Genomic DNA, 13,292 nt, shown 5'->3' with positions numbered 1-13,292 from the left:
TATGGAAGAAGATAATCCGCTGTGGCAACCCCTAACGGGAGCAGCTGAAAGAAGATTGCTAGTTTAGATTTTACTTAACACGTGAAGTGTGCTAATCACAAACGTGGAACCTAATCTTTACAAAAGAGTATTGACATTGATGTTTAATCAGTTTTACAGGTTCCAGCTACTGATCATTTCTGTGTCTGTTTCAATGTATTTCTCTGTACTCTAAGTTTCTCGAACCTGGTACATATACTTAACACCATATTAATAACAATGCTGTTTGTACTATATGAGAATCAGGTAATAGTCAACTTATGACCACATTAGGTTCTGACAGACCAGTCGTAAATTTTATCTGGATGTAAGACGGACCAGTATATGTATTCAAACCTGACCATATGTATAGTACGGTATAATTAGTCCCTTAAGTTGTATTGTTTGTTTTTATATCCTTTTTTTAATCATTACTATTGGCACATCGTGTATGTATATATGTATATATATATATATATATATATATATATATATATATATATATATATATATATAATATAGATAGATAGACAGTGGGTAGCGCTGCTGCCTCGCAGTTGGGAGATCTGGGGACCCGGGTTCACTTCCCGGGTCCTCCCTGCGTGGAGTTTGCATGTTCTCCCCGTGTCTGCGTGGGTTTCCTCCGGGCGCTCCGGTTTCCTCCCACAGTCCGAAGACATGCAGGTTAGGTGGATTGGCGATTCTCAATTGGCCCTACTGTGTGCTTGGTGTGTGGGTGTGTTTGTGTGTGTCCTGCGGTGGGTTGGCACCCTGCCCGGGATTGGTTCCCTGCCTTGTGCCCTGTGTTGGCTGGGATTGGCTCCAGCAGACCCCCGTGACCCTGTGTTCGGATTCAGCGGGTTGGAAAATGGATGGATGGATGGATGGATAGATAGATAGATAGATATATAATTTTTTTTTTTTTGTAAATTATTTATTTTATTTCATTATTAATGTTGATTGCATGGGTGCTAAATCTTTAACAGCTTCATGAATCCTTTTTCTGTGTTACGTCATCAGTGTGTGCCTCTCCCTGTGTTCATTGTGTTAACTGAGAGAAGGAATTATACCAGAATAGTTTGAGCACTCGTGTTTTCTGTTTGAACATTTCAGCCTGTTAATATTAAACATTAAAATATAGAGGTTCAATTTGGGTCCGTTACCCTTTTGTGATGGTTTCCTCGAAGTGGCACATCATGAATCACAGTGCAGAAGCTTCAGAGGTTAACCGGATTCAAAGTCAGAGCACAGCACAATACAGCATGTGCGCTGCACCCTGGTTACAATGGGATAACTTAGTCGCATGTGATCACATTCACTTTCTTTCTTTTTTCCATCATACTGCTTGATCAACTTCATTTTTTGTGTCCAGATCAGGAGTTTTTTTTTTTTGTTTTTTTTTGGGGTAACTGAACATAGGTTTTGACTATTGCAGGTAATAAACTGAGATCGAGATGAATGAATCACGGCATATGGAGCTGGTGTGGTGAAAGATAGTTTGTCCATGAGATGTAGTTGTTCTGCGTGTAATGGTCTTAAGATGCATAAGTTGCAAGTCAACAACTACCTGTACTTGATATACTTGATGCATGTGGTACAAGTTGTGATTCCTTTGATAATCTCTCAGATAATCTGCTTAAATTGTTTAAATATGTTGCTCCTCTTAGAACAAGAAAATGTACATGGGTGAAACCTGCACCATGGTTTACAAATGACATTCATGGACTTGAATAGACTTGTAGAAAACTTGAGCGCAGGTGGCGTATGACAAAACAAGAGGGTTTTCATCTTTGAACTGCCTTTGTAGAAAGTTTTAAAAAAATTATAAACTCACTCAATAATAGAAATAATTCACAGATTTTGTTTGATACAGTGTGGATATCAATCACCCAGAATGCTCCTGTCCATTCCTTCATTCGGTGCTGATAAATTTCTGAGATTTTTCATAAATGGGATTGGTTTGATTAGAGAGGAAATCGGTGGTCTACATTGTTCTGCGTGATGGTTATGATCTCTCCAGTACTTTTCACTTTCCGGCCTGTCGCTCTGACGTCACATGTGATGAAGACCATGGAGCGGCTGCTGCTTCACCACCTGAGGCCACAGGTACGCCACGCCCTCGACCGTCTGCAGTTCGCATACCAGGAGAAGGTGGGAGCGGAGGATGCCATCATCTATATGCTACACCGATCCCTCTCCCACTTGGACAGAGGCAGTGGTGCTGTAAGAATTATTTCTGGACTTCTCTAGCACCTTCAACACCATCCAACCTCTGCTCCTTAGGGACACGCTGACAGAGATGGGAGTAGATTCATACCTGGTGGCATGGATCGTGGACTATCTTACAAACAGACCACAGTATGTGCGTCTCGGGAACTGCAGGTCTGACATTGTGGTCAGCAACACAGGAGCGCCACAGGGGACTGTACTTTCTCCGGTCCTGTTCAGCCTATATACATTGGACTTCCAATACAACTCGGAGTCCTGCCATGTGCAAAAGTTCGCTGACGACACTGCTGTCGTGGGCTGCATCAGGAGTGGGCAGGAGGAGGAGTATAGGAACCTCATCAAGGACTTTTTTAAATGGTGCGACTCAAACCACCTACACTTGAACACCAGCAAAACCAAGGAGCTGGTGGTGGATTTTAGGAGGTCTAGACCCCTCCTGGACCCCGTGATCATCAGAGGTGACTGTGTGCAGAGGGTACAGACCTATAAATACCTGGGAGTGCAGCTGGATGATAAATTGAACTGGACTGCCAATACTGATTCTCTGTGCAAGAGAGGACAGAGCCGGCTATACTTCCTTAGAAGAATGGTGTCCTTCAACATCTGCAATAAGATGCTGCAGATGTTCAATCAGACGGTTGTGGTGAGTGCCCTCTTCTACGCGGTGGTGTGCTGGGGAGACAGCATTAAGAAGGACGCCTCACGCCTGGAAAAACTGGTGAGGAAGGCAGGCTCTATTGTAGGCACGGAGCTGGACAGTTTGACATCCGTGGCAGAGCGATGGGCGCTCAAAAGGCTCCTATCAATTATGGAGAATCCAATGCATCCACTAAACAGTGTCGTCTCCAGACAGAGGAGCAGCTTCAGCAACAGACTGCTGTCACTGTCCTGCTCCACTGACAGACTGAGGAGATCGTTCCTCCCCCAAACTATGCGACTCTTCAATTCCACCCGGGGGTGTAAACGTTAACATTATTCAAAGTTATTGTCTGTTATACCTGCATTTTTATTACTCTTTAATTTAATATTGTTTTTGTATCAGTATGCTGCTGCTGGAGTATGTGAATTTCCCCTTGGGAGTAATAAAGTCTCTCTCTCTCTTTCTTTCTTCATGGATACAGACAGACACTGCGACTCAGACCTCGTGCAACTTTTTACAATTTGAAGTAGTTTCCACTGCAGCCTAATAACTGCTTCCAAACTTACAACCTGCATATTAGACCCTATACTATCTGATCTTTTTAAGGAACTGTCTACTGTTTTAATTAGTCCTACTCTTAATATTATCAATAAGTCCGTTTCCATTGGTTCTGTGCCCTCTGCTTTTAAAACTGCTATTATTAAGCAATTAATTTAAAAAAAAACAAAAAAAAAAACCTAACTTGTATCCATGGATTCTGAATAATTGACCAATTTCCAGTCTTTTATGTCAGAGTTACTTGAAAGAGCTGTTGTTGATCAACTTAATAATCCTTCTGACAAATTCCAGTCTGACTTTTGGTCCCGTCATTCCTACTGAAACTGCTTTGACTAGAGGAAGTAATGATCTGCTGATCACTGTTGATTCTAATCTAATGTCTGTGTTGTCGCTTCTTGACTTAAGTGCAGCTTTTGACACTTAGACCACAGCATACTTTTAAGCTACTTGGAGAAGCATACTAGCATGGTTTCACTCTTCTTTATCAAACAGAACTTAATGTGTAAGTTACAACAATACAATCTCTGAATTTTATGAAGTATATTTTGGTGTACCCCATGGCTCAGTCCTTGGCCCAAAGCTTGTTTCTATCTATAGTATATGCACCACCTTGGTGACATCATTTGTTAATTTCCACTGTTATACTGATGATATATAGATATAGATATATATAGAGATATAGATATATAGATAGATATATATAGATATATAGATAGATATATATATAATAGATATATAGATAGATATATATATAGATATAGATATATATATAGATATAGATATATATATAGAGATAGATAGATAGAGATAGATAATCTGTAAAGCCAAATGACCTTTCCCAACTCCCTAATTCTTAAATGCCGATAAAACAGAGCTGTTGATTGTTAGACCAGCCATATATGTTCAGTTGTGTGAAAGCTTGAGTGTTAATATTAATGGCTGTAGTATTTCTGAAACTTGACCATTAAACATCTTGAAGTGATACTTGATACTCCTTTCACATTCCAGTACCATATCAAGGCTATTACCAATACAGCATTTTTTTCATCTTGGAATAGATCGTATTCTTGTAATATTTCTAATCTTTGTGTGATGCTGAAATATTAATACATGCATGCATTTGTTTCTTCTAGAGTTGATTATTGTAATGCCCTTTTCTCTTGTCTTCCTAGTTGTGTTACTAGAAGTCTTCAGTCTTATTCAGAATGCTGCAGCTAGAATCTTGACAAAAACAAAAAAGAACTGAGCACACAACACCCATTTTAGTTTCTCTTCACTGGTTACCAGTACAAGCAAGACCTGATTTTAAAGTTCTTTTAACGTATACCTTGCATGGACTTGCACCACCCTACTATGCCGAGCTAACTACACAATATGATCCAGTACATTTTTCTCTTAATGCTGGTCTTGTGGTGATTCCTCCAATTAAGAGAAAAAACAGTTGGTCACAGAGCATTTGCCTACTATGCATCTTATCTTTGGAATGGCCTTCCTTTTATATAAGAGAAGCACACTCCGTTGATATTTTTAAATCAATACTAAAATCCTAACTTTACTCCCTTTATTACAGCCTGCCTTAGACTCCAGTCAGGTATATCATCTTTGAAAAATTCCTTAATTATGATATGTCAAAAAGTAATAAAAAAAATAATAACTTTAATGGTTTAATGTCATTTTATTTCAGTTTTATTATGTATTATTCCTTTATCATTGATGTTTTCATTTTTGTTTTTATTTTCTTATTTTATATCTTGTCCCATATATTCTTATTTGTGCAGTGTATTGGGACCATGCCGGATGATGATTCCACACTTTATTTAAAGTTGATTGATTGTACAATCCATTCAAAGGGGACATTCTTTCCCATAAGGTGATGTAGGGATGTGGCATGTCTTGAAAAGTCCTTTACAAAACCTCTACAATAAGAATATAGCCCAACAAATGCTCTAACCTCTGAAGGAGACTGTGAGGTTAAACTCTTTCTGACTTTGTGTGTTCCTTGGATTAGGTTGAAGGCCCCATTGAGATACAGTGTGGCAAAGAAACACCACATGATCCCTGAGCAAGATGGCATTTTTTGGGGTTCAGTTTCAAGCCTGCACATTGGATCCTCAAGAATAACTCCTCCAGTCTGTACAAATCCTCCTCAAATGTAAGACTATAAAAATAGTATGTTGTCAAAATACACCATTCAAATATGCCATAGAATTCCCTGAAGAGCCAGCTCCAATGTTCGTTGGAATGTAGCTGGGATTTGGTATAGCCCATGGGAATGGAACCCCACTGCTAGAGACTACTTCCTGTCCTCCTTGGCTGTTTCTACCTGCCAGTAAAATCCATTGTGAAATCCAAGGTGGTAAACCAAACAGAACCCATTGTTTTTTCCACCCGGGGAAGATGGCGCGAGTCTTTCACTGTCACTGTATTCAAGTGCCTGTACTAAACACACAATCTTCATTTGCCACTTTTTTTTTTTAACGAACACTACTGGGGCAGTCCAAGAGCTGCAGCTCTCTTCAATAATTTTTTTCAGGCCAGAATATTTGCCACTTGTCTCTCGGTTTCTGCTTTTTGGTGGGGAGGGGGGCATGATATGCAGGCTGTCTTATAAGAGAGTGTGGCGACTTGTTCTTATGTAATGTTTCACTAGTGTGCATTTGCCATTGTTCTCAGAGGTGTTAAAGATGACCTTGAATTGAAATTTAACTAGTAGCAGTAACAGTGCAAATTTCAGTGCTGCTGAAATGGGGGAATCCTCTAGTGACGCATTGCAGGGGTAAGAGTCACTGGAGTTACATTCACTGGGGAAGATGAGAATAGCTGAAGGTCCTAATCTCCCAAGTGCATTACCCATCTTAAAGTAGTGTAACCTTTGGTAGAATTTAGAATACAGGTACTAGTCAGTCCATTTTCCACAGAGGTGACAGTACGGACCCCCACCAAGCAAGATGAGTCAGGAAGGTTGGGCTCCAGATATCCAACAGTCTCACTGTGGTTAATTGGCAGTGTACAGATCCAATCTTACCATTGTTAGCATCCTTTGCTATTGAATTACTCTGCCCAGTGTTAATAGTGGGAATGCCCTCAGGTGGCACAGCTGCTGTTTGGGCTATAACATCAGCTAAACTTAATGTCCCAATTAGCTGCACCTCTTCTCCCTTCTAGGTGGAATGAAACTCTTTCGTCAGCCAGGGCTTGGAGTACATTGCCTTGGTGACCATACTGAGTAAAATTTGGTATGGTGTTCAGGTTTCCTGAATGGCTACAGCATCTACCCTGGTGTCCCCACTCTCCTTTCAGGGGGACGGCCTCTCTGCGCCTGTCGCCAGGACTGTGCCTGACATCCTTGCCCCCCACATCGACAGGTACATTGACACACACTATCTCTCAGCCTAAAATTTTCCCTTGTCAGATGTCTTATCTCAATCCTCATGTGTTTCATTTCTTAGGTCAGTCTATCTACATCTTTACACAGACTCCCAGTATCAGTAATAGAATGAACTCCAGCCACTGCTCCAATAGACACATTGGCTGTGCCAGTGTAATAGTTTGAACAGTCCACATTAATCATCTCACTAGAATTCTCGTATCAACCTGCAATGACCAGTGCGTCATCCATATCTATTGCACTTAATTCATGGCACTTCTCTGTCACGTGGGGGTGGGGGGGGGGGGGGGGGGTTGTCCAGAAACACAATAAATCTGACATTTCTACACTCATTTAGCAGTTTCTCTATAGTCCTAGAAAGCCTTCTTGACCAGCCTGCTGATTTCATTGGCATATGCTTCTAGGCTGTCATGCTGTGCATGCAGGTGGGCCAGAAGATGGCCCCTAAAATGATCCATCCACTGTATATGCCCAAAATCATCTTTGTTTCTCTTTCACACCCTTATAATCAGACTGGACCATAGCAGGAATGCTGTCCCACAGTAAAAATGCTGCCTTAGTTAGATGAGTTGGTAAAATCCTTACTAATTCATATTGATAACAACTGATACCCTTCCCTTCCATTAGGACTTTGCCTGTTGCTTCATACTGCCTTACCCAGGACAGAAAACTGTTTATCTTTACCCAAAAATGAGGGAGGTTACACTTATGCTGAAATCAAAAAGAGGTTTGTTCTTATGCAACATCTTTATTTATCTGTACTTCCCATTGATAGTGTAGTTTATATTTAAGTGCTTCCACCAATGTAACCAAGCTTCCCTGTTTCTGTTTACATGTTGGTCATTAATAAAGTAATGAAGGACAGACTGGTGTTGGCTTGGAAGTCGGTTGTTAATTAAATAACAAAGCAGAGAAGACCGGTATGGAGAGTTGGTGTTTATTGCCAGTTTACACATACAAATTCTGTTACGTGTGCCCCTGGGAAAAACAGATAACATCCCCTTTTCTATAGCATCCCTGAGGGGACAGAATGCTCTCAGTAGCCTCATAAGGTAAATCCGTTAAAGAAAAGTACATTGCAGGTGGGCTTGTTACAATGTTATTAGGAGTTGAAGTGTTGGTTATAAACTTAAAGTACACTAAACATTTTAATTAAAGGCAACAGAAAACTTACTTTGTTAGCAATGCCCAACACACAATTAGTGGATATAGAATCAAAACATTGAACAGCACCTGTGAACACACTGGATACATATAACAAACAATGCTGTGCATGCGCACTAGATCCACTAGGCGTGTCTTGCCCAGCTTGAACATTTGGCACGGAATTTTGCACAACAGGAGTTGTTAATGACAATACATCACTTGCCTTGTTTTTATTTCCTACGCATCTGAGAGAGTAAAAAGTAATACAGTAATCCCTCGCTATATCGCGCTTCGACTTTCGCGGCTTCACTCTATCGCGGATTTTATATATAAGCATATTTAAATATATATCGCGGATTTTTTGCTGGTTCGCGGATTTCTGCGGACAATGGGTCTTTTAATTTCTGGTACATGCTTCCTCAGTTGGTTTGCCCAGTTGATTTCATACAAGGGACGCTATTGGCAGATGGCTGAGAAGCTACCCAACCAGAGCGTGTATTACGTATTACATATAACTCCTCAAATATATTGTGAGCACGGGGGCTGTTCGCACCCCTAGAGGATACGACCGCTCCTCAAAAAACGCTGAAAGATTACCTTCACATTGCTGCCATCGTTGCTGGGCTTACATATGGTTGCTTTGTCAAGCGATATGCTTCCTGTACGGTGCTTCCCATACTTAAAAGATCAAACAGCACGTATTGATTTTTGATTGTTTATTTTTCTCTCTCTCTTGCTCTTGACATTCTCTGCTCCTGACGGAGGGGGTGTGAGCAGATGGGCTGTTTGCAAACTGGCCTAGAGGATATGGACGCTCCTCTAAAAAATGCTGAAAGACTACCTTCACATTGCTCTCTTCCTTGCAGCTGGTTTGTCCGGCGGTGCTTTGCATACTTAAAAGCCAAACAGCCCTATTGATTTTTGATTGTTTGCTTTTTTTCTCTCTCTCTCTCTCTCTCTCTCTCTCTCTCTCTCTGACATTCTCTGCTCCTGACGCGCACTCCTTTGAAGAGGAAGATATGTTTGCATTCTTTTAATTGTGAGACGGAACTGTCATCTCTGTCTTGTCATGGAGCACAGTTTAAACTTTTGAAAAAGAGACAAATGTTTGTTTGCAGTGTTTGAATAACGTTCCTGTCTCTCTACAACCTCCTGTGTTTCTGTGCAAATCTGTGACCCAAGCATGACAATATAAAAATAACCATATAAACATATGGTTTCTACTTCGCAGATTTTCACCTTTCGCGGGGGGTTCTGGAACGCAACCCCCGCGATGGAGGAGGGATTACTGTACAATTTAACTGAAGGTTCTGCACAGTTTCTGGGGGTGCTCCTGTTTCCAGCTTTTCTCTAAAACAAAGGAAATGCATTACAAACAGAAATAACTTAATGTTTATAATAAACAATTTTAAACAAAAATTAAATGGAGCTCACCAAGGCCCATCCTGCCTCCTGCAAGCCAATTTCCTGTTTACGGAACACAGAAAATGAGTCCATATAATTGTGCCCTGGGTGGGAACCTGAAATACTTGCTATCCCAATAATTGTTCCTGTCTATGTTAAATACACATTGAACAATAAGGACAAATTTTGGGGGAATACAAATAAAATATATATAAAAATTAATGTACAACATCAAACATGAATTGACTCTGATACACCTGCACCCAAAATATACAGTAATATCAAAATTTAATACTTTTACAAATTGCAATACAAATCGAATCAGCAAATAAATAGCAATTTAAAATTGATTGAGGAGGTCTTTGATGATTCACAGTCCTAATGCACAATGCGGCTCCTCCAGACCGCTTTTCACGTGACCAGTGAACGCACAAGGATGCATCAATGGTGAAGATTGGTTTGGTGGCAGAGGAGGCTTTTTTAATGTTTGGCTAAAAAGAAAATTGCCGAGAGGCACTTCTGATGAAGGTGGAATGTAAAAAAGTTCCTGATTGCTCTTCTGATAAGCTTCTTAAGGAAGCTTCAGTAATCTACCTTCTTGTAAGAATTTGTGGTGTCTGGACACACGGTGTCAAAAAAGGAGAAACATGCTCAGAAAATGAGTGTCATACACACTCTTGTCACAGTACACTATGTCGATGGGTGCTGATACGCTGAGGGAATTTGTGGACTTCAAAGATTTTGCTGTGAGAACAACAGACTTCTGTGAATTTTCCCTATGTCAGAAAGGCTGGATAGTCTGTTCCATAGAACACTGAGTTCCAAAGCATAACTTAGCAGGTGGTGGAATATAGCTCCATGTTTTGGTAAGTATGGAGAGGGTTTTGTCTGAACAAGGTCATACATGGAAAATTTGATGGTGTAGTCAGTGGTTACACAGAGAATCCTTGTTGATCACATCAAAGCAATTAAAGGAGTATGTAATGTTAATTTTACCAAAGAGCCTATGTCTGGTGCAATAGTTAGTTAAAGTACCATGTCGGTCTTGTTGAACAGGAGACAGACAACGTGAGAGAGACAGTTGACTTGCATGAATATTCTCATGGATGAGCCTGAGTAGGTGAAAATAAGATCTAGAATGAAAGCTGATGCAAAATCACTTGGGCATGCTAAAAATGAGTATTATATCAAAGTGGAACCTATAACCATATATGACTTGGCTGCAAAATTAAACACTGTCACTGTAGTGTAAAAATAAATGTTATTGTGAAATCAAACAATCATTGTGACTAACGTGATTCACAAATAGTACCTTTTAGTGTTAATACTGCATTTTCTAATATGTTCAGAAAAATGATAAATATAACACACAAGTATCAGATATAAAGATAAGCTTATGTTCTCACAGAGAGTCAGAAAGTCCGGGAGGTTTGTCAGACTTGTACAGTATTGATTCTGAGAGTCAGCAGTTGACTGTAGGGCTTCACCTAGTGGTAATGAATGTCAATAACATTGGTGTTTTAAATAATAAGTTATTTTTGTTCACAGTGCTATACATTATCCATTTAGTGTAGGAGAATATTTATTTTTCTTATCAATTATTTGCCCTGTTTAACTAATTTCAGGTTCACAAAATGTCAACAAAATCCCAGCAGCAGCGGGTGTAAGGTGAGAACCAACTCTAGATAGCCCATCACTCCATTACAAGATATATGAACACTTGCACATAAATTCATACACAAATTATACACATAGACAGTGACCAGGGTAGGATTCACATGGGCCTCATAGTGGCTGAAGTACCCAAGAAGATGTCACAAATGTTTTTTCATAAAACTCAGGTTTGTTTTGAGGATTATTTTTCTTGTAATAGGCACATGCTTTTAATAGTTCTACAACAGTGAAAAGAAGTCTCTGGTATGCTGGCCTTAGAAGCAGTAATAGCTACCTGCAACATTAGTAATGTGTTTAAATCAATTTAATGGTGCCCTAATTAAAAAAAAGTCTCAATTTCTAACAAAAATATGAAAATGTCTTTCTATCCATTGAATACTAATATATATTAAAATTTCTTTACTACTACCGGTACATTTAAAAATTTAATAGCCCCTTGTTAAAAAAATCTAATGTTGCATTTATTTGTATATGTGTCTATATACTGTACATGGTGTTGTCTTTTTATTTAATGTTCTCTGGACGTGTTAATGCAAAGTGTGCTATTGAAAATATTTGGAATATGAATTTGAAATAATTTAAATATTAACTTATTTTCTTAATAGGCATGGAAGACAACATAATATTATGCCCTCGAATGTGAACTATCGAGCAAATATTTGGGCTCTCAAAGAAGAAGGCTGTACACATCTAGTTGTTACAACTGCTTGTGGCTCACTTAGAGAGGAGATTCAACCAGGAGACATTGTAATTATTGACCAATTCATTGACAGGTATGTTTAGTACAGTAATTACTCCTATAAACGGTACAATCAATACATTTTAAAGCTGTTGCCTCACAACTCCAGTGACCTGGATTCACATCTGTCTCAGTAGCTGTTAGAGTGGATTTTGCCTGTTTCATTGGATGTTCCGATTTCTTTCCATGTCTCCAGTGTATCTAATATATATTGTAAAAATCTGTGGAGGTGAAGGTTGAGGGACATATTGTGGTAGCATCTTCCATCATACTCTTCTATCTTGTCTACTGCCTAAACATTCCTGTTGTATGCTCTACCTCACACCACTCATTTAAGGTCAGAGTCAACACCATCTGCCTTGTTTTTCCCACTTCTGTGAGCAGGATGTTTGAATGTTCACTTTGAACTTCTGTAACCACATAGTGGAAAAGTGGGTTTCAGAAATGAAGGGGAGAGAATTTTTTGCTTTTAGAATATCCAGCATTTATTTGTAACAGGTGTGACTTGGTGTGTCCCTTTCATGTGTGGCACTTTGGTTATTTCTGACAGTATCAACATCTTGACAGCTCATGCCTATGCTACTTTGTAATTAAACCCAGATTTTGCATGTATTGTAGAATGGTGTTTTATATTTGCTTTTCTTTTTTTCTGGCAACTTTAAGCAATTTATTTTTCATACTTAAGTATAATTAATATTTGCCCTCTTTTTCTTTTTCATTTGAATGAAATGCAAACGCAAAAAAATTATTGCAGCAGTTTGGAAGTGTGTTGCACTGGAACTGACAACTGTTGCTTTTGGTTTTATAATGATCATCAAGGGAATGTTTTTTCAAAGCTTTGTGGTGTATCAATAGCCCAATTGTAATTAAGCAGCCATTTTTTTTATTTAAAGTTTAATGCAATTTTATTGACGTGGTTATACTTTTTAAATAAAAACATCTAAAGTTTGATTATCTGTCATGGTTTTTGTTTTACCTTTTGGAGAAATTGGTCAGGGCAAAATATCATTTATGTAAGACCTTCAGAGTCTTCATAGTTTCACCACCAGAGGGTACACACAGTCCAGAACAACATTATTTAATTTTGAAACAAGCAGGAAAATGCATACAGAGCAGAAAGTACAGTGGTGTGAAAAACTATTTGCCCCCTTCCTGATTTCTTATTCTTTTGCATGTTTGTCACACAAAATGTTTCTGATCATCAAACACATTTAACCATTAGTCAAATATAACACAAGTAAACACAAAATGCAGTTTGTAAATGGTGGTTTTTATTATTTAGGGAGAAAAAAAAATCCAAACCTACATGGCCCTTTGTGAAAAAGTAATTGCCCCCTGAACCTAATAACTGGTTGGGCCACCCTTAGCAGCAATAACTGCAATCAAGCATTTGCGATAACTTGCAATGAGTCTATTACAGCGCTCTGGAGGAATTTTGGCCCATTCATCTTTGCAAAATTGTTGTAATTCAGCTTTATTTGAGGGTTTTCTAGGAT

At 39.1% G+C, this 13,292-nt stretch overlaps 1 protein-coding gene across 1 annotated transcript in view; it reads left to right on the top strand.

The window, feature by feature from the left end:
* The window catches only part of mtap (methylthioadenosine phosphorylase), a 191,737-nt gene that overhangs the window by 104,122 nt on the left and 74,323 nt on the right, over positions 1-13,292 (top strand). Inside the window, exon 4 of the mRNA XM_028805159.2 lies at positions 11,663-11,830. Coding sequence (XP_028660992.2) covers positions 11,663-11,830 — 168 coding nt within the window. The remainder of the gene's footprint in view (positions 1-11,662; positions 11,831-13,292) is intronic.

The sequence above is a fragment of the Erpetoichthys calabaricus genome, chromosome 7 (genome assembly GCF_900747795.2).
Source record: "Erpetoichthys calabaricus chromosome 7, fErpCal1.3, whole genome shotgun sequence".
Taxonomy (NCBI): Eukaryota; Metazoa; Chordata; class Cladistia; order Polypteriformes; family Polypteridae; genus Erpetoichthys; species Erpetoichthys calabaricus.
Note: the sequence above shows the minus strand (reverse complement) of the source record. Positions and strands in the feature narration are given on the sequence as shown.